Source organism: Molothrus ater, chromosome 4, assembly GCF_012460135.2.
Source record: "Molothrus ater isolate BHLD 08-10-18 breed brown headed cowbird chromosome 4, BPBGC_Mater_1.1, whole genome shotgun sequence".
NCBI classification, from domain to species: Eukaryota; Metazoa; Chordata; class Aves; order Passeriformes; family Icteridae; genus Molothrus; species Molothrus ater.
Genome location: NC_050481.2, coordinates 30,370,042 through 30,395,254, shown reverse-complemented (window position 1 = coordinate 30,395,254; position 25,213 = coordinate 30,370,042). Strand labels below are relative to the sequence as shown.

The following is a 25,213-nucleotide window of genomic DNA, read 5'->3' as shown; positions in this document are numbered from 1 at the left end:
TTCAAACTCTGTGGAACACGAATGAGACCTCTAGACCACCCCAGAGCTGTAGAATCCCTTTGGTCACACCAGCAAAAAAGAGAAAATGTTCACTATCCCTTTTCTTTCCATTAGCAAACAACTCTGGTATGATTTGGAAGGCAAAGGGGATACAAAGGACCCAGCAGGTGAGAGCCTTCTACCCTCACAGATTCTGAACCCAGGTTCAGGATCTTGTAAACATAAAAGTTTATTGATGAACCAAAAGCAAGTTTTCCCACTTCCTCAGTAAAGAAAATATTTCAGGGGAGGGGGTTACCACACTACTTGTCAACAAAAGACAATGGCTGGTACCCTTCTGTTTCCTCCTGCTTGGAGCAGAGAGCAGCTTCTTGGGAAGCTAAGACTATCCTCACCTTGCTGTATCTGCAAAGAAAGAGCCTCCCCCACAAGCTCTTGTTCACTTGCTGATTACAGGCCAGCCACAGCACTACTAACAGAATGATCAGGCCTTTGGGATTTTCTCTGGAGTCTCAGCCAAATTTTTATGCAACAGAGGCTTACCCCTCTCAAGTCCCCTACTTCAAATCACATCACTTACGAAAGAGAAAATACCTTTTAGATGTAGCTTATGATGCTTGTACAGGAACCCTGCAGATTAGCCACCAGACACACAATTATATAATTAACCCAGAGTATTTTCAAATCCAGCTGTTGAAAAACATTATTTTGAAGGTTTGAGGCTTTTGCTCCTAGTAAAGAAAAGTGGGGGGAGGAGAAGGAGGAACTTCTCATTTTTAACTAGTGCATTTTAATGGATGAGGGGAAAAGAAATTTAAACACCTCATTTTCATAAAGGGTCTCACCGATTTGGTGATGGTCACAGCAGGTGGCCCAGAGCTGGAGGTACAGAAGGTTGTCAGACTCCACAAAAAGTCCTGGCACAGAAATGTTGCTGTTTCCCTCCTGTGTGGATAAGCACCATTCCTGCCCTGCACTGCTGTCTCAAGACTCCCCCTCTCCCCTTCCCTTAAGCTGTCTAGGGAGTGTCTGAATGGTCTTTACTGAAATAGGCGGTAGAGATGCTTCAGTCCTACAGCTCAGGTCCTGTCCTCTTCCCTGTCCAAAGACAGGTAGAGGAATTCAGTGAACTCCCTGGCAGATACAGACACTTCCCAATGGGATCTTTCACACGGAGGCAACCTTTGTTTGTTTTCTTCTTGCCAGTTAGCTTTAATCCCAAAATCACCAGGGTCCATTTCAAGTAAATCCAGAAAGGAAAGCAGGATGAAACCGAAGAAGAGGAATTGCCATGAGAAGGAGACTCAAAGCCTTACTACTGCATGGGAGGGCTTCAAAGTAGTAAGGTGAAAGGTGTGACACTTCTGCTGTGCAATTTCCTCATACCTCAGGGACTGAAGAGCTTCCTCTCTCCCTCCCCCCCAGCCACTCACTCACTCACTCTGAAGCCCAGAAACCCCAGTGAATAAGCCCAAAAGGCATTACAGAACAGACGGGTCTGTGGAATCCACTCGGGTAATGAATACTTCACCACTACCTTGCAACTGTTGTGAGCATTACTGTGTGCAAAGCACTAAGTACAACATATCAAAGTAATTCCTGAATAAAACCATTCAGATTCTTGAAAAGTAACCTGCAACCCAACATTTTCTGCTTTCAAACCCAAGGGGTTGCACTTCTATTACTGTCAAACTTCTACAGTGCAATGTAAGGTATACTTACCATAATTTTGCATCTGAAGGAAGAAAACAAGAAAACATACTTTAATGGAAAAACACCTCTACTAGACATGGCAAAACTAAAAATATACACTGTGCATCAAACACTGGCATATCTTCTTGGGTGACTTTTGTATAATAGCTTTTGTACCTTTAGTACACAAATTTAAGTGGGAAAATCTCTCTGGAATATTAAATATAAACCCAGAAACACTGAGGAAGTATTTGTTTGTTGAATGTCATGGAATAATTTAATGATAAAGCTCATGCTTTATTTTTGAGAGTTAGGCTGAGATGCAGTAAGGGAGCTGTGAGAGGTAAGAATGCAGCCTTTGTTTAGTAGTTCAGATGAGCCAAAGTACAAAAACTTAAGTAAGCGGTGTAAGCCAGTTTCCATTACACTGAAACTCCTGTATTAGAAGGAACCTTATTTTATGCACTAGACATTACTATTTCCATCCTGCTCTCACAGCTAACACAGTAGGGAAAAGGCAGGAAAGGCAGGGAGTTGGAAGGGTATGTTCTTGCCTATATGAGGAACAGACCTGGTTTAACGAGCAGGCAAATGAATTTTTTAACTGAATGAAGTTAACCAATGCTGACTGCATACATGCTCACCTTTGTGTGTATTTTACCAAACCTCTGTCAATTAGTCAAGCTTTACTTTCAGATCATCTGGGACTGCTGAAATAAGCACAGTTTCATGAATTCAAAACATGTTAAGATATTCAAGGAGAGTAACTTCTCTGGATAGGGATTTTTGGAGGATATAATTTGCAAGAAAAGTATCTGAAAAGCAAAGCCATTTGGTTTAAGCTGGTGTGCTGAAAGAAATAATGGACAGAAAACATGTTTGTGAAGGATAGTTTAACAGCATCCAAAAGAACTACTCCAGAGATAAAAAAAATAACACCTTTGTATTCCCATATCCAAATCCATTTGAAACCTGTACCATTCCTTTCAGCAAATTACAGCTTCCATTACAGAGCTGTAAGTGACCAGCTCTCCAGCAAACGGTATAATTTACTTTTTTGGTTTTTGTATTTAACAAAGACTAGGGACAGAATAGAAAAAAATCTGAACAAAGAAGGGAACCAGCAAGACAACGCATGAAATTGCAGGCAAGTGAAACAACTCCAAAGAAAGAACCCTTGAACTAAGTATTACTCTCTTCCAGAAGAAGAAACCACATAAACAACTAAAACAAATTTATACTTTATAAATGTTGACTTTTATTCAGAAACTTATTGCATACACATTTCCAGAGTCACTTAAGCAGCATATTGAGTGAACTGCAAAAATTTACTGTAGCCTTTTTATCCTTGTAGGTTTGCTACTGAGGTCTATCACTTTTTATTTTTTACTTCTCTCAGTACGCTTCCAAATTATTAAGGAGAGTTTTCTAACAAACAATGACTGTAAACATAATAAAACCTCCGTGCCATTTTCCCTTTGAAGTTATTAACTTGGCTATTTTTCTGCAATGAAGTAATGACTTATTTTTTACAACCTGACAATCATGTACACATGGATAGTACATATGACTTGCTCAGGCAATAATTCTTTAGATGTATAAAGCATTCATTTATGATGCCTTCAATTCAAATGAACAAAACCACAGAAAACGTGGGAACAATTCACTGCATAGTCCTCATTAGCAAGCAAGAGGCTAGGAAATTAGTAACAGCGATAGACAGCACTGGAAATTTAGGAACTAACAGATAGGTTTGGTGACAATTTAAAAAGTCACCAATAATTTTGTCTGCTATTAGTAATGCCTCGTTTTTTCAGCACTAAACAATTAATAAAATCTCCCCAAAATAAACAAAAAGATTAATTTCTGAATATAAAATGCCTGAACACATGAAGTAATATTTTTACAGCTTCTGCAGAGAAAATACAGTTATCAGAATTTCCACCTTGCTATTGTCCCAGGAAATTTGATACAGATTTTTAAATCTTTTCTTAATGAGATGAAGAAGCTCAGAAGTATCCCAATTTGAAAATGCTAATCATATTGTGCATGAAAGGAGATGGAGAGGTCATAACTGGGAGTCAGAAGAAAGAGTACATTGCATTTAACATGTTTTTCTTCACGGCAGAAGACACCTTTTTGTGGGAAGGGCAATGCAAATGACAGTCAAATAAACTTAATCCATGCATGACTCTGCTGCACAAATCAAGGATTTAATAGCCGTGGAACAAACCACCCAGCCCTGCTTCACCCCTGCCAGGATTGCACCACCACAAGAAGGAGTGAGCAGGCAGACTCTCCTTTCCTCATCTTCAAATTTATTACCACACTAAGATCTGCAATTTACTACTATTCAGTGCTTTCAACTTAAGGATTAATTAGTAAAAGATATTGGAAAATGCAATAAAAAAGTCTATCATTAACCAGACAAAGTGCTGGAAGTTTGGTGGATCACCACCAAAGGTCAGCATTTATGACCAGTCACTGTATAACAGTACCAATTATTACTTTTCTTTATTGCCCAGCAGGGAGAACTGTTCCCCAGTACCAGACACTGCTGCCTTCCCAGCAGTACAGAGCAGGCTACCCAGCCTCACTCACTGCACAGGACACACACAGCTGACAGGACAGCAGTCCCAGTGGTTTCCAAATAAAGGATGGGAGAAGGAAAAGAGAGACAGATGGAACAGCAAGTAATTTCCATCTTGAAAGAAAGATTATCTTGTCTCATAATTAAATGTTATGTTGCCATTTGATTAATTCTATTTTTCAGGAAATAAATTGATTCTTCATCCACTGTATTATCTAGACAGGAAATGTTATCAGGCACAGACAACGCTATTAGTCTGATATTACTCAAAACATTTGCCAATCTGTGCCATATAGCTAAACCTGTGAGAAATAATTGTCAAATTTCTACTCTTTAACCTTAAAAAAAATCTCATTCAAGAAGCCAGTTCTTGTTTATAAACTGTTTTTATACCACTAAGTGTTAAAAGCATATATATTAAACACCTGTTATTCTATCAGTGATTTTAAATCAGGAACATTTTTAATCTGGAAATCCAACAGCATCTGTCCAAGTGCTTTACCCTGCAAGAAAAAGAACCAAACCAACATTTTATTTTACTATCTAAACATACCATCTTTTTAAAGGAAGTTTTTTTTTTAAATGGCTTCATATGAGTGGTTTTCCTATAATCAGGGTGAGAATTCATTCCAAGCTCCTTGAGTTTTCAAGCATCCAAATCTGAATAGACTGAACAGTTTCTTCCATTTATTTGGTACCTAGTGCTAAAATCAATTAATTTGGGGTTCAATTCTATCTATTCATACATAGCATCACCTCACTCTGTGAGCAGTCTTCTTGACTACACTGAGATTATATACACATGAGCATTTCTGAGCCTATGAGCACAGTTGTGTAAGCCATAGCATGGCTCAGGATCTCCTCTTCAGGTTTAGATATTTTAAGTATTTAATACTCATTGTGCATTTGCAAAAAAATTTCTTACTTCCACATTCACATGAAATCATCAACACAAAAGAACTCATATCCATCTGCTTTTCATGTTTATATACAGTATTTATCAGTTTTTTAACTATAGAAGGCATAGGCTAAACGAGGAGTTGTCCTACAGCATGGTTCCTGTATATACTTGGAAACAATCAGAACTGTCTAGTAAATCTGCATTTTTCAAAATGAGGAAAAAGTTTCTGATATTAATTCTGAAATTAGTTTCTGATAAATTAATTTTGCTGGTGCATCAAAAATCTGGTAGTCTTCAAATCAGTAATGCTCTTTATGAGGTGCTATCTTATTAGTGCACATCTTTTTCACCAAATATTCCAAATCCACTTTCGACTTTCCTATGTTGTTTTCAAACCTTACAAAATTAAATAGACAGTATCTATTAACAGGAAATTAAAAGGAAGTGGAGTCAAACCCCAAATCTCACAGTTCCAGCCCAAAAGCTGCTTATAAAGAGACCCATAAAAGATGACTACATTAAAATGATTTCTTTGATACATGCCTGAGGGTCACTTCTTAGGGATGCTATACCACCACCAAGGGAATTCTTCAGAACAAAATTTAATCCGTGGATTCCTGGTAACTCATATCTGTAAAATAAAAACTGCACATTATTTTCCAGCAGATTTTGGAAGAAACACATGTAGAGAACATCAGACAAAAATCAGCATGCAAAATTTTTATGCTTCTGATCACAGCCCACTGCTGAGTCAAGTCCAAAAGGTAACAAGATTAACACAAGGCCTTACTTGCCTTGTTCCTTCCTCTTACTCCAAATTACCAGCCCTTAATAGTTTTAAAGCTGGACCATAAGGTAATCATTCTCCTCTATTCAAAAATCACCAATTTCTAATAGGGCTGTTTCTAGAGTTCTTTCTTTCTGTGAGTTAAAGTTGGTATCTGAAAGCCAGAGGTTGAAGATCCAATATGAACTTGGACAACATGAGGGGTAAAAGAAAATATTTGTATTAGCTCCTAGTTCTGATACTGAAAAGTACAATCACTTAATTCCTGGAACTCACTTTTGCTAACAAATGCTGCCAGCTAATTGGAAAGACACCCTCTTCATTACTGAGAAACCTCTGTGAGTCACTACATCAGCTCTTACGACAAACAGATAACTTCATGGCAAATTCAATTCAGAGCTTTCCTGGAGCCATATACTTTGTTCAGATAAAACTTTATTTTAGTGTGACAGACCTATGTTTCTGTTCCATCGCCACTGTAAGCATTTTTCCATCCTTGCTTTTGACTGGTGCAGTTCCAATTTGGAAACTTCTGTAGCAGTTTGGCAAATGGCTCTGTGGTTTCCTATTGTTTCAAATTCCATAAATAGGTCTATATTTCCATTTGCCTCTCCTTGCAGTGTTTTGCCATCTTCTTTCTATTGTTGGTTTTCTTTGGTTTTGCTTTCCTTCAATATTTTCTTCATCTAAGTACCTGATAGCTTTACTTTAATTCCATAGGAAAGAATTTAAATCAGAACATCATCAAGCCATGAGGAATTAACAAAGATGATATCCAATTTAAATCCTGCTTCCTCCAAGATCACTTATTTGCTTTAGTCACCTACCTGATCTTCATTTGTTTGGGACAGATTTTTTATATCTTTCCCCTAAAGAAGTGCAATTTCTTGCAGTGCTCTTACACAGCTGATTTTATCACTTTGAGGTTTATCTCTTTCAGCTCCTTTTGAGCACTCTGAAAACCATGGCTGCTGCTGGTGCTCACAGCCCTGTCTGCCCTTTTATCTTGGGCATATGACCTAAACCTCTTGTAGAAAGAGATGATTCTGCTGAGCAGCCTGGCAATCACTTCAGTTCTTGTTCTAGAAAGCAAGAAGTCATCGGAGTGTCCATGTCTGTCTCCCAGGCAAAAAGTGCCAATGAGTCCCTTCAACTTTTTCATTACCCCACTCTTCTTCAGTGTTAGTATTATTAGTTATAATTAAGAAAAAAATTTGGTGTTGGTGTTCTGTTACCCTTTCTCAAAAACTAGTTGACAGGCACCATTATCATGCTTAAAGACAAATCCACTGGGAAGGCAGGAAAGTAGATTAATCTATCAGTGCTCAATTAGACAGCAAGAATATGAAGAATAAAGCAATTCTACAATAAGTTACCTACCTAATTTACTAAATTTAATACCATAATCAACTATATGGCACAACCCCACCAAATTTTCTGAAAAACTAAATAAAAATTTCCAATCACCACATACCACGAAAGCCAGAAATATACCAAAGCAAAGCACTACACTATGAATTTTACTCTGAAAAGCTGGCAAAGATTTCCAGGCAGCAAAGAATTTCACAACAGGAAGAGGTCTTCTCAAGAACTAGACTGATGGAATTTTGATTCCTAATATCTCATCTCTCAAAAGAAGTGTCATGAAAATCAATCAGGAAAAACAAATCAGGAGAGAAACTGAAGAGCATATAAATGCAGAAACATACAAGTGGAAGAATTTAATTTCACTTTCTGCAGTAATTTTGGCAGAGGAAATATGCAATACAAGCAACAAAACTTAATTTGGAACACTATTACATGGCATATTAATTCTATTTACTTTAAGAAAATATTTACAGTGGAGTAATGTAGCTAAAATGAGAATTACAAAATAATATATGATGGCCAACATCTTCACTATTTTAAGGCTTGTCTGTAGCATCTGAGCATCCAAAATATTTCCAGAAAGAATATAAACTTGCACAATAAAAGGAAGAAAAACCACTATAAGAATTATAATAGTCTTAAGCAGCAACAATACATTGAACAAAATGCTGGCAGGCATTTACTCAACATAATTAAACAACTTAAGCTTAATTAACTGAGATCTAAAGGAAAAAATATCTAATTGTACAACTTAATTAAATGTTTTAAGAGCTGCATTTAAAAACACAGAAAACAAATAAACCTTTCAAAGAATACTGTATCTGTGACAAAAACCAGTAACAAGGAGTATTCACTGTTCTAGCTGAATTCCCAAGCTTATGCACAATGGAGTGCCTGCTTAACTACTTTCTTTAAAGTGCTGTCCATAGTATTCAGAGAAGTAAGGTCTTCGGGTCAATCTCCCATTAAAAAGCATGGAAATAATAATGATATAAAATTATTTAATGCATTTAAATCAAGGAAAAGACATGATTCTTTTCATCCCCGGAAAGCAGGAGCCCAGTCCATAGGCTTAAACAAGTGTTTGCATATGAGAGATACTGTAGAGAAATACTTATTTTTCCTAACAAATGTATGTAAGAAAAAGCCATCTAGAAGGATCAGCATCCACATTTCTTGTTCTTCAGCTCTTGGTGAAAACATCGCATAGGAAGAAATCAGCTGTCAATTTATAATATTTCTGAGTATTGAAATGTTTTCAAAACATTGCATATACCACATTTCAGAAGATGAAAATAGAAAAATCTTACAGGATAGTTTTACTGTCCTTCTTAAATGACTGACCTAGTACCACTGCATAGAAAGTTTCTTGTTCTGCATCTCAAGATACAAAGTATCTGTTAAGAATGTACTCCAGCACTCTACCGTGGGAAGCAATCACCTGAGGATGGAAAGACCATCTTTTTCTATTATTTTACCTGCAGATCTGGAAATTCATGAGTTTTCAGTGTCCTCTACCAAAATAATCCCATCTTTTCTCTTTTTAGTACACCTATTTAATGCCTCTAGTGAGAAAGCATAAAAGGCAGCTGGTTAACAGACTGTTCTGTAGTGATCAAGAGCCACGGTTGGTATGTTTATAGTAGCAAAACTAATACATAGTTTTTAACTACTCACTATTTAAATAAAGGAAATGAAGGAAAATCAGATAGTAAGACAACTCTTTTTTTAATGACAGTTAAAACTAAAAAATAAACAAGTAATTAAAAAACAAACTACACAATCTGAAGCACATGAGCGTAATCCTTATAATCCTAAATATTTACACAAAAGGTTTTATTCTTTTTCCCCAGTAGCTTTCCAATTTACTCACAGAGCTCCATTATCACATCATTAAAGGAAGCCAAAACCACAAACAGATAATCTAATTAATTTGGCTACATCCAAAGAGAGCGAATTTCTGCTTCTATTTATGAACATAAACAGCATTAAGGAATGACAATGAATCCATTTCTAGAACTATCATTAGGAGGAATGACATTGTTTATTTCTTCTTGTCTCCGCTCTGTTTCCGAGGAAATTCAATTACAATTCTTAGTATCACAATTTATTAGATACATAGATTTGTTAGCACTTATGAAACAGTGGGTGAGATCTGCACTGAGCTGCTTATGAAGACAAAACCAGCACTTACAATTCAAAGATCAGGGGTTAAAATAACTCCAAGCTCTCTCTAAGCTTTGAGCTGTACCTTTCTGACTCAAGCTTTCTGAACAAACAAAAAGACAGCCAACAGTTTATCCACTACCCATGGAAATACATAAAGGATTTTGCTAAAAATCTCCTTATATGCAGCATAACTGACTTTGTATCAAAACATGTTTTAGAAGACTGAATGTTTTGTGGCAGTATTCAGCTTTTACTTGTTTTCAAAGAGATAAAAAGGTTTAGAATCTCTTGACTATTTTACTAGACATCCTTAGGAGAGCGAGCTTCATTACCTCATGCTACAGCAAGAGCAGTGTATGTTTCATTCAGTCCCCAGGAAGGGCCCTGAGCATCAACCATAACACAAAAATAAGAATGTTATCTGCTGGCAGAGAATATTCTTTAGTAGGTGAGTATCACATATGTGTCCTGTTTAGGACGTATTCTCTTTCAGATTTTAAGAGAAATCAGCTATGTTTTTTCTTTAAATTCTGGCTTGGTATAGATGGCACAAAAGTGGGTGAGAGTGAAGTACTAGAAGGAATACTTTACCTAAAGTGAGTGAACTTCATCAATATTAAAATGCTTTGCAGAAACAGGGACAGTATGAGGCCCATTTCTGATGGATCATCAGGTAAGTTTGGGCTTCAGACTACAGTGGCTGTGTGAATGTCTTTCAGGTAGTGTTTTACAGATCTAACTCTCAGTTCAGCATTGGCTCAGAGGCTTGGGAAGCTTCAGTTACTAAGGCTCCTGCAGTTCCCAAATGGTGCAAAACCAGTGGAAAGATAAATTTCTCAAAGGGCATTGGAAGCTATTTCTAGTTGGTAAAGACATTCTGTACTGGCACAAAACAAAGAAACAGCCCCAACAGTACTATGCTAATTCTGAGAATTTAAATGCCTTCACTAAACAGATTCACGGCCTTTGTCCAGCTTCAAGAGAGGCCCAACTTCATGCTCTCAGTGACTATGCTCATGTTGTTATTTAAAAAGTCAAAGGAAGATACATTAAAAACCCCAAAGAAAATACATATAAACTCACAATATTTATATTAACATATTTTAAGATAACTTCTGATACCATCATGTATCTACCATACAACTGTGGGCTGCACAGCAAGCTACTCACCTTGTTACTAGTTCTTCTTCTGGTTTCTCATGCTCTAAAAGGTGTTGAAAGTAATTCTCCAGGGCTTGAGCAGTTAAAGTTTTCTTTAGGTATGGATAGTAGAGGGGATGCCGTGCTATCACACCTGTTAGGCATTAACTGGCATTAGATGAAATAGGAACTGTTAAAACCAATTTGTATTTATCCTTTCAAAATCAATTCGAGGTCCTCCGCTTAACCGAAACTGTACATATGGATCCCCTTTAATGAGCTCCTGAATAAAAAACACAACAGTATGACAGCTCTCCCTCTGTCAGTAGAGATGTAGGGTGGAGCATGACACCAAAGAATGCTAAGTCACCACTGAGTGAACACTGAATTTTTTTCTGCTGCAAGCAGTCCCTGCCACTGAAAAGACACCTAAAGAACAACATCACAACAAACAACCCACAGGCAATTCTCTTCCCTTAAATGGTTTGCAAGACTTAGATGTTTAAGTAATCACAATTAATCACAACAAGGAATGATCAGTGACCAAAGGTTTGGTCCTTGCCCCACCTCTTGCCCGGGATCCTGATGTAAGTATGACAAATTGCAATTACATTTTTACTGCTGTAAACATGCTTTATAAGCTTCAGCTAATTTTATGCTGAAGCTGAGGTTCCAGAGCAGGATCAGGAAAACAGCTTTGTATCACTGGGACCTTTTTATCTGGACTTAAATTAGAGGTTAAGTTTGTTGTTATTAGTGTTGTTCCTTAGAAAACCTGCAGTGTCCTTGTATCTGAAGCAGTCTATTACATATACATCATTCATGACTTGGCAATGCTACACTGCAACAGTGGTCAATCATGAAGAAAAAGAAAAAATAGGAAAAAGAAAAAAAAAATCAACATTGCTTCATTCTTCAACCCAAAAAAACTAGTTTCACAAACAAGGACAAGAAAACTATATTCCTGAATACAAATGAACAAAATTCATCAGTTTTAGCAGAACAGCTAATAGCAAATCAAATCCCAAACGCACCTTTAATTCATACTGAGCTTTGAACACCACACGCTCTCATCTTCCAACAAGTAAGAGAGCCAATTGTTGCATGCAGAAGTAAGGAATAGAAGGAATTATTAAACAACGCAAGAAGCAGCACAATCAATGCAAAGAGACTGCACACTGAAATATACCATTTGCATTAGCAATATAATAAAAACATTCTTGTACGTATGAGAACACCTTAGTATTTCCTACTAATGTCAATGTTTTAGCCATAGACATGTTACAAAATTAATATATGAAAATATTATACATGATCAGACAACCAAGAAATTATATTATGTAACATACATACATGAAGGACTAGCAAGTGATGTGTAAAAGAAACCTTAAAAAGGCATTTCTTAACTTCTGGGAGCTCAACTTTCCAACCCAAAACAAAAACCTTTTCTTTTTAGTATGACATGCGAGTATTTTTTCTTAGTACCTCAGATTACAACAGCGGCTAATCAGAAGACTACAGATATTTCATTAGTAAATCCATATTCAATACATATTCTCATTTGTTTCAGCACAATTATAAAAAAGGTCAGGTGATGTTTAAACAAATTAAGACTAGCATTTGGTATGTAACTCTTAATGTGAAAATGTTTCATCACTTCAGAAAGCAAAAGAAAGACAAATACCTATGTTTGCAGAATTGCCTTTGTCTCCACTTCTAGTATAGGCAAGATCTTCTAAGCGGTAAGTGTGTGGACCACTTGGCAGATCTGTACAACGAAAAAATTAATTCCTTTTAATGGTGCTACAAATAATTGCACATTTTGAAGGAGTAACTGTCAGCTTAGGTGCATGTTTTTTGCATTGTTTGCACTGAAAACATTTCTATTCCTTCTTCTCACAGGAGCACCTAGAGAAAAAGACTGGGGGGGCCAACATTAGGAAGCTGATCCCTCCTGCTCCATCTCCCAAATCCCTTTTACTTTTTTTACAGCCAAATGCATCCTCTTCTCCATGACCCATCAATATGACTTCCATCTTGGCCTTAGCAATGCAGGACCTATGAAAGAGGGATAAGCAGTCTTTTCTTGGCTAGCCAGTAGCTTTTGTCCCCTTAAGACACAGATCTCTGCCTCCAGTGCAGGTGGAAAATACCTGCAGCTGCTCCTGTCCTGATTGAACAGATGTTACAGAATTATCTGCTAATACCTGTAGAAAAGAGTAAAAAATTCCTTTTTAAGACATCTCTCATTTGCATTTGCAATATACAGCTTCTTATCCAGCTGTATAGAAGAAACCTAAGATTTCTTTTTCAAGTTACTACTTTTGTAAATATCTTAGTATTATATAAGAAAATGTATGCTTTCTAGGAAGCCAGTCTCAATTTTCTAACTTGTCAATGTTTGAGTATTGCACGTTCAAGGAACATGGAGGTTGTTGCACTTCACTGAATGAAGTTGATACAAAATATATTATCCATCTATGTATCAAAAAGTGAACCCAGTCCTGTCCAAATCCAGAATTTAATATTGTGGGATTCTCACAGTACATACCTGAGGTTTGACGGTTAAGTTACACAGCACAGACCTCCTGCAATTGTTGATTATGAGTAGTAGGCTGTCACCATCTACCTCCTGTTCTCCAAAGTGAGAGATGAAGCACCCACTCTGCTAATGAGTTTGAGCTATTCATTGATCACAGCATAACACTGCAACTTGAAGCATGGGCTGTATCCAAGCTTTAGGCAGCAAGAATCGAGTAATTTTCAGTCAGTTCTGCTTCTGATCCAACCTTCCTATGGCCATATGAACTCTCCTGGACTCCTTGGCTTTTCAACCTCACCATCAAATAACAGACTGACCTCCACTCCTGACTCGCAGTAAACATCTCATCCCTCAGTCCTTCTCTCCTCTGTCCCCTTCCTGTCTTTTTTTCTATCCTTCTGGACACAAGTAGCAGTTCTCCCCCCCTCTCTGCTCCTTGGACACCAGCAGGGGGAATATGCAGGCAGGAAGTGACAGCCTTCCTGCTTTGTGGCAGCTTTGGTGCAACTGCTGCTGATGGCAGCCAGAGGCAGCAAGTCACAAACGTCCTGAATTTAAAGGAATTGATACAAGGTCTTGTAAATCAATTATGCTGGACTAACTTCATGTTGCAAGGCACAATGCAATGTGAAAATACATCTGTCTGTCCCTTTTGTACTATATTGCTTCTGCTGAGAATACCAAACTATTTGGGTTGATTTTTTTTTTCCTTTTTAAATTTTGTTTTAATTTTAGGGAGTAGGAGACCCAGTATTAAAGATCTTATGCTCCAAATGCTGGCCTGAGGGATTACTTAGTGCACCTACCATGCAGGCACGAGTAGATATGTACTCTGTGAACTGCATCAGGTGATCAGGTAAACCCCGCCCTAGCCTAATCATCCTAACCTTCAACTCCTTCCCGCTCACAGGAAATTGCTGAGAAAGACTGAACCAGGTGAGCCAGGCTGACCTGGGTAAGAGAGAAACTATGTCCAAATCCTACTGGCTGCAGTTTTCACTGACCCTGTCTGTGGCAGTGGCAGCTGGACAGATCCCCCAAGTCCATTTGGGTATGGGGGTAGGAGATATATTGGATAACAAAAATAGCTCAGTAGGGCATGACACATAATTTGTACAGTGTATCTGTGTTTGGTTGAAGGAGATCAGTCAACACTCACAGGAGGACTTCTGCTGGCACATGTGAGTGGCAATAACATGGAAAACATAATGAAGAACTAGGGGCTCACCACAGCAACCTCTTCTACTGCACACTCTACTTGGATCAGAAAATCTTCCCACAATCTGCTCAAACAACTTATCAGCACTGAACTGCTTTAATTAAGATCTAGAGTTTTATAATATATATTGTGTCACTGTGAAAGGCGAGCTGAAAGACTGATTACAGTTCAGTCTGCACATCAGCTCCTCAGTGGTAGAAACTCACAGTAACATGAAATTTGAAGAAGTTAAAGCATACAGTGAGAAAGAGGAACACAGCAGGTTTGTTTTGAGCTTGAAGCTCACAATCTTTTCCACATTCACTTGCAAGCAAAAATGTACCATGAAATGTGGCAGAAAATATTTAAGGGTGTATTTATTTAATTGGGGAATATTATTTGTGATTAAATATCTCCATTGAGAGTGGATCTGAAAGTTCACCTAAAGCTCACTGCTCATTTTGGACAAGACTACCACATTTCATACACTAGAGAAATCACATTAATTTTAATAATTCCATTCAATATACCATTCAAGACAAAATGTGGTGCTTTATCAAAGGCTGAAATTTGACAATATCTAAATTGCATAAGCTACAGAAATCTTTTCTCCATCAGATGTTTTACACAGTCAGCCTCTGACAATCTCCCTTTAAACAAAACCAGTTTAAGTCCGTGTTTCTGGTATTCTCATTTATTATTACCCTAATTGATTTATCTTTCATGACCTGTTTATCAGGAAATTGTTTTCATTTAATAAACATCTTAAATCTACAAAAGAATTCCCTTCAAAGCTAGGGAAAATGGTAAATACAAATTCCACCCTCCCAGAAGCACATCTAGCACATATTTTAAATCCATTTTCACATATTTCTCTTATCTATTCAACAACAACTAACAGTCCCTCACCCTTGAGATAACCATGAAACTAAGAAAAATACTTTCCTCTCTAAATGCTTACAGAAAATGCTTTAGCAGAGGCTATTCCTTTTACAGTCTAACCCATTTGTCTTTCTCATCCATGCTGTCCTACATTAAGCCACAGAAGTAGGTAAGTATTTAGTCATATGCAGAAAACATTTATATTTACAACCAAGGGCAAAAGTTTAGAGATGCTTCTCAGGGGAAACAACCAGAGAAATTCTGCTGTCTCTCAAAAGTGGGATTTTGCCTGAAAAAAGGCCTGAAGAATTCAGTAGCTAACTGCTGGTGTCAGGCACCTCTGAGAGTTTTCTCAAGTTATAAAAAGGCAGTAGGGAGTCCAGCAGCTTTTGGCTTCTCCCATATTTAGCACTGGAGTCACCTTGAAAAAAAACCCAAACCCAGGACTTTTACTAACCCTTTCATTAAGCCAAACAATTACTTCCTATTCCTTAACTTGCCCAGTCTGATGGTGCAAATACCACTCTGCCCTCCTGAGAACTCCCAGGGAGCTGAGAGATGCTGGTAAGACATTAGATTTCCAACAGACATAAGAGCTGAAACCTACTTAAGACTTTAAATTGTTTCCACACAGCACAAATCATTCTATTGAAGAGATGTTTGAATAGATGGGGAAAATAAATACACACATGGCAATCAGGCATCCACTATCAGTGGCTTTCAAATGGCAATAAACACAAAGTCACGTATGTATTTCAAAATTTCTCTGTGTGATACAAATATTCCTTACTAACTCATAGTAATTGTTACACTGTTCTACTGCTAGCTTTGAGAAAATACTGCTCACCTTTATCTGGAATCCAGAGTAAACCTTAACATATAAATGCCTTAATAGCATTAATTTTTTAAGTATACAGAGACTTTAATACCTGAATTACTCTTTCACCATCAGTATTATTTTCAGAAATTTTTCCAACTTCTAATTTTTAGGCAGAGTCAGCTGATTGAGATTTTCAAATACCTAGCCACAGCTTTAAACTAATTCTCCCAGTTCTCTGGTAAGCAGAAATAAGATAATGAAGACTGTTTGGGCCAAAAGGGAATGATGGAGCATGCTATACTTTAAGAAATACTGTATATAGTTCAGCCATTAGCAATAACAAACATTTTCAGGTGTCCAGCACTTTCAATAATTGCTTGTATGAGCAACTCTGATGTAACATTTCCTTTTCATTGCAGACATCCTGATCTGCTCCATTCAGCTCACTGGTTAGCAATTCTCAAGGTTTTTTTCCTTCTCAGAGAATTTGGTTAGACAAGTCTAGCAGCAGCACAGCAACTACACAATCACTATAATCACTATAATAATACTGGATTATTACCCCAGTATAGTTTCTTTTAAATTCACTAGTTCCAGGTTGATCCCATTCTTGTTGATTTTGTGAAGGCTGCCATATGGAACAGGAGGGAATTTTAATTATCTAAGTCCTGTGAGTCCATAAATCATTCTGTTTGTCTGTCCTCTATTCTGAACACTATTTTGATGTAAGACAAACCCAACTATTCCCAGGATTCACAAAAGCTAACATTACAGTATACTTTGAAATCACATTTCAATTTCAAGCCAGCTTTACATGATCTTCGGTTATGTTAAAGGCTTAGAGGTTTTTAATAAAAATGTACTTCCATACTTCTTATAGTCTGAAACACTACACGACACTTCCAAGAAAAGAGTTTGTGTTTGCAACAGCCATAAAACTGTATCACATAAGGAGGCAAAATGTATTTCAGAGACAAAATCCAACACAATTTACCAGGATGAAGATAGCAGATGATAAATTTACAAGTACAAAGATGAACATACCTTTCAATTCACTGCTAATCTTGGGTAGATCAAATGAAACCACCTCATCTGAAGTAAATGTGAGATCCTCCTCAAATATCTCAACATGCTGCCCATTTAAAAATAGGTTGATCTGTACAAAGAACACAGATTTTCAAACAGTCAAATCAGAAATCCATTACAATGTGAATAAATAAAACACATTCCTAATTAAGTACTGATCTAGTAGACTTCCAGTAAGAGCTTCACATATAAGGCTCTGTTGCTCCCTTTTAAAAGGTCACAATACAATAATAATTCATTATAAACCTAAAAGAAATCTTTGTTTAGGGAAAGAAATGGTATAAAAAACCCCAAAGGAATTCTTTGTCCAGTTTGGTATTTTTTAAAGGAAGACAAATCCCTTCCATCTCACTCTATATACTGCAACATTGCATGTCACAACTCTTGACAGCTGAATCCCAAAACTTGAACATTTCCACCTTTTCCATGATGCAACCCCCTTTTCTTCTTAATATTGCTGTCTGTATTATAGACAAACTTCTTGCTGCATTCTGTGTTTATCTTCAAATATATTTTGTGAAAGCTGCTAAAAAAATACATCAATACAGGAATTTTGGGCTTGGTTGTTGCTCAGTAGCAACACTTAGTAGACTAAGTCAAGGACTTTTCAGTTTCCCATGCTCTGCCAGCAAGCAGGTGCACAGAGAGCTGGGCGGGAGCATGGCCAGGACAGCTGACCTGAACTGGCCAGAGGGATATTCCACACCAAAGGGCATCATGACCTTTACATAAATGGGGAGAGCGGGGAGTTGGCTGGGAGCTACTGATTACTGCTGGGGGACAGGCTGGGCATTGGTCAGTGGGTGGAGGGACACTCTACAGGTGTGTCCCTTTCTTGGGTTTTATTCCCCTCTTACTTTTTTGTCATGTCCCTTTTTTAATAATACCAACAACTACTACTTTGTTTTAATTATTAAACTGTTCCTATCCCAACTTGTGTAGCTTAATTTTTACCATTTTTCCAATTCTCCCTATTACACGGGGGAGGGGGGAGGTGAGAGAGTGGCCGAGTGGCACTTAATTGCCAGCTGGAAATAAACCCTGACAGACTTTTTTCATGCCCAGCACGGGAGTTAATGGGCTGAGATAACAACAGATCTGACTAGAATATGTTAGAACAAATTTCTTACAAGCATTTGTTGTATTAGTTTAATAGCCACTGGCCATAATGACTTATTTGCTCACCAAGCTGATGTGTTTGTTCCTTAAGTTCAATTATGTACCGCCTTACTTGCAGTATGTGTTCTCTATTACAATGTTTATCACCCATGGAAACTGGGTTGAGGTTATCAAGCTGTACTTTGTAACGCTGGCTAATGATATGATATAATTGCTGGTTGTGAAACTAATCTGGTATTTGCACTCGGCATTGCTGTCATCCCTGTACTTGGGAGTCATCTACCAGCAACCATTGATAATTACACCTTTTACCTTTTCTCTTTGGAAACTCAGACCATGGAGGGGACACACTTCCCTTCCTCTTCTCCTTATGCTCCAGCCTAATTACAATAGATCTTGAGAATTTTAAATATCCTGGGATGTTCAAAGTAGCATGTCTCATCATTATGTCTCCACAAAATCAATTAGATTGGGAAAGATCTCCGAGATCATCGAGTCCAACCTATGATCCAACACCACCATGTCAACTTGACCTAAGTGCCACATCAAGTCTTTCCTAAACATCTCCAGGTAGGGTGACTCCACCTCCTCTCAGGTAGCTGTAGTGTGTGACAAGGTCTGCCCTGAACCTCCTATTCCCCAGGCTAAACAACCACAGCTCCCTCAGCTGCTCCTTGTGAGACTTGTGCTCCAGATCTTCACTAGCTTTGCCAGCTTCTCTGGATGTGCTCCAGCACCTCGAAGTCCCTCCTAAATTGAGGGGCCCATAACTGGACACATGACTCAAGATGTGGCCTCACCAGTGCTGAGTACAGGGGACAACCACTGCCCTGGTCCTGCTGGCCACATTATTGCTGACACAGGCCAGGATGCCACTGGCCTTCCTGGCCACACTGTTGGCTCATGTCTTGTGAGTGTGTTCCAGGTCTTGTTTAAAAGTTTAAACAGCTATTTAAGACTATTTCTCAGAGATCAGCTCTGCAGAGAAAGACTTGGGGGTGATGGCTGATGGAAAACTCAACCCGTCAGTGTATGCTCACAGCCCAGAAAGTCAAGCCAATACTGAGCTGCATCAAAAGGAGTGTGGCCAGTCAGCTGCAGGAGGTGATTCTCCCCCTCTACTCTGCTCTTGTGACACCCCACCTGGAGGATTGTGTACAGTGCTGGTGTCCCCAAAATACAAAGGACACAGATCTGCTGGAGCAAGTCCAGAGGAGACCATGAAGGTCATAAAACGACTGGAGCAGCTTCCCTACAAAGACAGACTGAGGGAGCCTGGAGAAGAGAAGGTTGTGTAGAGACCTCACAGCAGCCTACCAGTATCTGAAGGGGCCTACATGGAAGCTGGAGAGCAGCTCTTTGTCAAGAACAGTGATGACAGGACAAAGGTAATGGGTACAAATTGAAAAAGGGGAAATTTAGTTTAGATATTAGGAGGAAATTTTTCACTGTGAGGGTGGTGAAACACTGGAACAATCTGCCCAGGGAAGTTAGGGATGTTCCATCCCTGAGGTATTCAAAGCCAGGTTGGTTAAGGCCTTGAACAACCTGGTCAAGTGGGAGGCATCCCTGCCCTTGGCAGTGAAGGTTGGGACTAGATGATCTGAAGGAAAGCTATCTCTTCAAGGAAAATGCTGTATGTCACCCAGATAAGAGCACAATGCTCTTTGGAGCACTGGAAGCATCCAGTTCTTGAAAGAAGAAGAATTAGCCATGCTAGAAATGGTTTATTGTGACCTAACTAATGTGCAGATTAGTCAGGTCAGATCCAGATGAAGCCCAATTCCCATGACCCACAGGACAGCAATTAGTGTGCAGCACATCATCACTGTATCCCAAGTGACTGGCAGCAATGCCCTGGAGAGACACAGAGGCAGCAGCCAAGGATCAAGTGGCTCAACACCTCCAACAACATGGGGAAAAAAAAGTCTTGCTCCCTGATATATATATGGACCAGTATCTCAGCTTTTAACAGTAACCATCCTTTTGATCAAGAGGAAGAATGTAGAAAGTACACACGCAGCAGGCTACCCTTCAGTTTTACCTGACAGACCACATACAGGACACGAAGAAGTGAGATGGAAATGAATAATGGCATTCATTTCATCTGTATTGGAGGACTCCCAGTATGAAAGATTCAGACACAATCAGGTTAAACTTCCAGAGCAAAACAATATAAATGAACTTAGCTGCAGCAGTTATTAGTGCTCAGTTGATAGAAAATGCAAAATAACTCCACTCAGCACTCTTTCTTAAGATTGTCCTTAGAGAATAACTAATAACAACTTGCCTTCAGTAGGTTTGCTGCAGTTTCTCCCTATGTAAAAGTTTTAGGTTACCTTCAAAGCACACATGGAAAACAACTACTATTTGAACTGGTGTACAAAAATCAGTACAATTGCATAAAAGGAGTGGAAACAACAAACAAGACATTGAATCCAAACTGACACCCAGAAAGCTGTTACCTAACACAAAAGAAAAGAACCCACTGTGGCAATGTTAACATAACTCATAATCTGCTTATGGAATTTTTTTTAGTTTTAGGTCAAATGCTGATCTAAACTAACTAGACTCTTTGTAACTGAACTTCTAATTTAGAAAATCAGTTAAATCATACCATACTCACTCTGTAATCTCTTACTGAACAATAGTTTTTAAAATACAGCTAGAATTTTGAATCAAGGACTTGAATCACACCCCGTTTTTACCCTCAATATTACTGCAGGACAACAGTGATAGGACACACTGCATTTTGCTGACAGCATAGCAGTGCCTCTATCAGATTAGTTACACAGAGCAAGGACTTTGATTTTCTGTATTGAGAAGAGTAAATGAGACAAGAGTAAATGAGTAAATGTTAAATTAGGTTACTGTTTAATCTCAACAGCATTTTACCAAGTCTGGAACACAGTGCTAATTAAGTTAGTTAATACTGAATTTGAACAACACATTGGTAGACTAAACTTCCATAAAGATAATAATTTCACACTAAACTTGCCAAAGACAAGCCATTTGTATAAGGCAACATGTAAGAGATGATCAAAGTAAGTAATTCAACTTTACACAACAAGAAAGGTGGGGGTTTCTTTGATGTTATTCCACTGTGAAGACTTTGTAATTAACTTAGATTTAATAACTAAATGGCATCTTCTCTATAAAGCTATGAAATGAAAATATTTTCCTTTAATGAAGAATACAACTTAAAGAATAGGGCTGGTTGTGCAAAGCACTGTATGAATGTTAAAGAATGAAAACAAAACAGTCCCTTTCTGATCATGTTGTTTTGTTTGCTCCCCCTTGCCCACTTTTTCACTTGCTGCCTGTGCTCCCAAAGCTTCCCAGAGCCACCCTAAGCAGAAGCCTGCTGACTGACCTGTGACCTGTTAGGTCACAATACCTGCTGCCTAGCACAGACCAACATTCCAGCCTTGGGCCACTTTCTCGACAGAGGATGGGTGAGAAGGCTTTTACTGAGTACTAGGATGCCTTGGCATGAGAGGGATGCAGTAGGTACAAGCTACTTGAAAAAGAAGGGCATATATTAGTTTTGTCTGCCGTTTCCAAATGATAAATTCAATACCTGACAGCACTCAGAAGATCAGAGACAATGTTTATAAATCCAAGCACTTTATGGTTTCAGCAAAAGCAATTTCTTCCAGTTTATCTTGAAATCTTTGAACTAGACAGGGGCATCTGCATCACAGAAAAGAAGCAGGCTCTAGATGAACATGTCATCTTACACTGTAATGTCTCACCTAGGCTACCTAGACATCTGAACTGTAAATTCTTGGACTGAAAGAAACTATTGCTAAGAACTAAACAGGGGCACAGAGTCACAGGCTCCTCCATGACATCACAATAGTAGCACTGGCTTTCATAATTTGACAGTTTTTGTAATATAGGCAAGAATAGAAATTACTACTTTTATTTTTATAGACCTGTTATAAACCTGTTCAATCAGAGGAATTGCAATGATTTTAGTATTTATTTCCAGTAGTATACACAAAATACATCACAACCCAAAAACTCCCAAGAAGTATTCAAGTTCACAAGATTAATGTTCCACTCTCTGAACACCCAACTACCTACTCTTTAAAGACACTCCATTAACCACCAAAAAAGTCTACAATTTTCTTAAGCACTCTTTGCAAATGCAGTAAAAATAAGTCAAACCTACAATTCCAGGAACCTGAAAAGAGAAGCTCAGTTTTGATGTAAGCTATTTCAAAATTTGCCAACCTTCCATTTTAATTAGTGCAAGTTCAACTGTTGCAAAACATTCTGTGTGAGTAACATAGTCTCTCAGGAAATATTTTTTAATCAAAGTCACCAGGCTACTTTGCAGTTTTATTACTGAAAGTCATCAAAAAATGTCAGAATCAGCAGGATTTTTCAAATTACTTCCAAGAAAACAGAACTCAGACTTTAGGCAGTAGGTCTTACCTGAACATTGCTTTTGGGATAATGGAAGAAAAATGGCTTCAAAACTGGAGACCTAGACACACAAAACAACAAGCATAAATGCATTTACCTAGAAATTAATGAAACTTACAGATCATACACCTTTGGACTATTCATACACCAAACACACGGGAAATTAAATCCATTCAACCATGTCTAGTAATGGTTTTTCAACCAACTTTGGAAAGCCTGAGAAGTGTAAAAACTCCTTAAATTCCATTATTAAGAATGTAAGATTTTGTTTAAAAAACTGAAGAAAATTTTACTGAGGGAAAGTAGCCAAAACAGCAAAAATATTTTCTTGACAAAGGATGTACTTCCTGACATTGAAGTCTACTACACTGTCAGTAGCCCCACACTGATACCTAGGCCAGCTACACAGGGCTACTGGAAATACAGCCACAGGTTCTTCTCCCACCTTCCTGTGCAGTATTTGCTAAATGACAGGAAAGTTTTAGATGAATAAGCATCGAAAGGTGAGGCTATAAATCACCACAACGTTTTAGCCGTATCTAGAAAGAAAGTGAATCAAGCCAATTTTTCTAAACATGCTCAATATTGCTATGTTCAGCTCAGTCATGAAATGGTTTCATGCTAAAATTTTGTGGGATGTTCTCGCATTTGACCTTAAATTTCTAGGTGAAGTGAACTCATACAAATGTAAATTTGGTGGGCCCATATTCCAAACTACCAACTACAAGAGAAAACTGGTCCAGAAATTTGCATGTATTCATGTGGTTGAGCTACTGCCTTGCCACAAAGTCACATTTCAAGCTTTCCCTACAGCTCATTAAGCCAAGGCATTGCTATGAGCTGATCAGAAACCTAAATAACTCACATTTAATTCAATAAAGAATTTTATTATTTGCATGCATATCATATAGCACTATTATCCTGTTATCAGTTATTAAGTACAGTGACACAGGAAGATTTAGTTGCTTCTGTGGCTGCTGTCCCAAGCTGGGGAAGCTTGTGATGGTGACTGGTAGGAACATTACAATCACACACTACAACAAGTTAATGGTCAGGAGTTAACTTACACTCTGGGGCGCCCTCCAACAATTGCAGTGAGGCCAGGGGCTGGAAAAGGAAATTAAATTCACAAAAGAATGGTTAAAGCCTTCTTCAAAACATCAGAGCTTGCAGCTTACCATAGCTTGAATTGATCCATTTTTAATAAATGCAGGGAAATCTCTAGAAAATTACATTCCCATAAATTGACAAAACTGAACATTTTATACAAGTTAGAAGGCAAAACACATAACTGTGAATTTTAACAAAAAAAATTTAAATGTGCAAAGTGTGAACTAAATCTTTAGAATCTTCTTCCAAATACTTTGTATACGAATGCCAGGGAGGCAACACATCTGATAAAAAAGAACTTCGCCTTAGTTTTTTTGTCATTCTTGTTTTATTTACTTTCAAAGACAGCAGAGAAAAAATTCTGATGAACCATGGTTTCTTTTAGTATTCAATGACTTTGCTTGCGTAGACTGTTAAATTTGAATCACTCTCTCTAGCCTTTAAACTAACTTTGCTTTTTTAAGGTGCTGGGTAGTGCAGATCCCATTCTCTCTCTGTGGTACAGAGGCAATTCAGGAGTTTAAGGCACGAGCCCAGACCTGTGCTAAGTCAGCACTGTATTATCAGGTTGCCAGGCTCTGTCATTAAACCCATCTGCCCAGCTCAGTATTTCTGAAAGAAACAGTTCTGCTCTCCTCATCCTTGAGTACAGCTTCTCACCCTTCTGTCTGGCATGGACAGCAGGAACACATGATGCATCAGAGCTCCAAACAAGAGGGGAAAGGAACAGTAAAATGCATACATTACATCAGCCTAGGAATTAATTAACAACTATGTTAAGCAGTCCCTTTAAAAGAAGTGCTGTGGAAAGCTGCCCACATGGTATATTTGGCCAAATTAATTCTGGCTAAAAAGGGCTTCAGACTTTCTGCAGGTATGAATGCTCTCAGTTAGTGCTCCAAGCAAGCTAAAAGCCATGTAACTGTGCTGCTGTTATACTAGAGCTAACAGTGATGAGCTCTACTCCACAGCAGGCTGCTTTAGCTTGGATTCAGTGCCTTGTCAATGTGGACACATACCAGTGGCAGCAGAGATTACACAGCCTTGCCATACTCATGCTCATCAGAAGCGACTTCCCCAAAAAAGTCTATAATGTTTTTTAGTACACTGAAAAAAAAAACCTTCACAAGAAACAGCATCACAAATAACCACCTCCTGCTCACTATGTACTGCTAAAAAGAAATGTGGTGGTGGACAGAAAACAAAAGAATCCCTTACGCAAGTATTACACAATTTTAAATAATCCAGTGAGGTTTCAGCCCTATATATCTTACCTGTGCAATCATGCAAGGAGAACTGCCACTCAGCAACAAAACCAGCTGCAGAGATTTTATTGAATTATGTGCCTAGTTTGTTTATTTATGTTGCTGGGGAA

At 38.1% G+C, this 25,213-nt stretch overlaps 1 protein-coding gene across 1 annotated transcript in view; it reads right to left on the bottom strand.

Moving 5' to 3' along the window:
- Positions 1-2,921: 2,921 nt before the first annotated feature.
- LOC118686463 (uncharacterized) overlaps positions 2,922-25,213 on the bottom strand; it is a 58,016-nt gene continuing 35,724 nt past the window's right edge. Inside the window, exons 14-20 of the mRNA XM_036382691.1 lie at positions 23,796-23,835; positions 22,738-22,789; positions 17,134-17,245; positions 12,332-12,415; positions 10,678-10,801; positions 5,727-5,814; positions 2,922-4,785 (exon numbers count right to left, since the gene is read on the bottom strand). Coding sequence (XP_036238584.1) covers positions 4,711-4,785; positions 5,727-5,814; positions 10,678-10,801; positions 12,332-12,415; positions 17,134-17,245; positions 22,738-22,789; positions 23,796-23,835 — 575 coding nt within the window. The 3' untranslated portion in view covers positions 2,922-4,710. The remainder of the gene's footprint in view (positions 4,786-5,726; positions 5,815-10,677; positions 10,802-12,331; positions 12,416-17,133; positions 17,246-22,737; positions 22,790-23,795; positions 23,836-25,213) is intronic.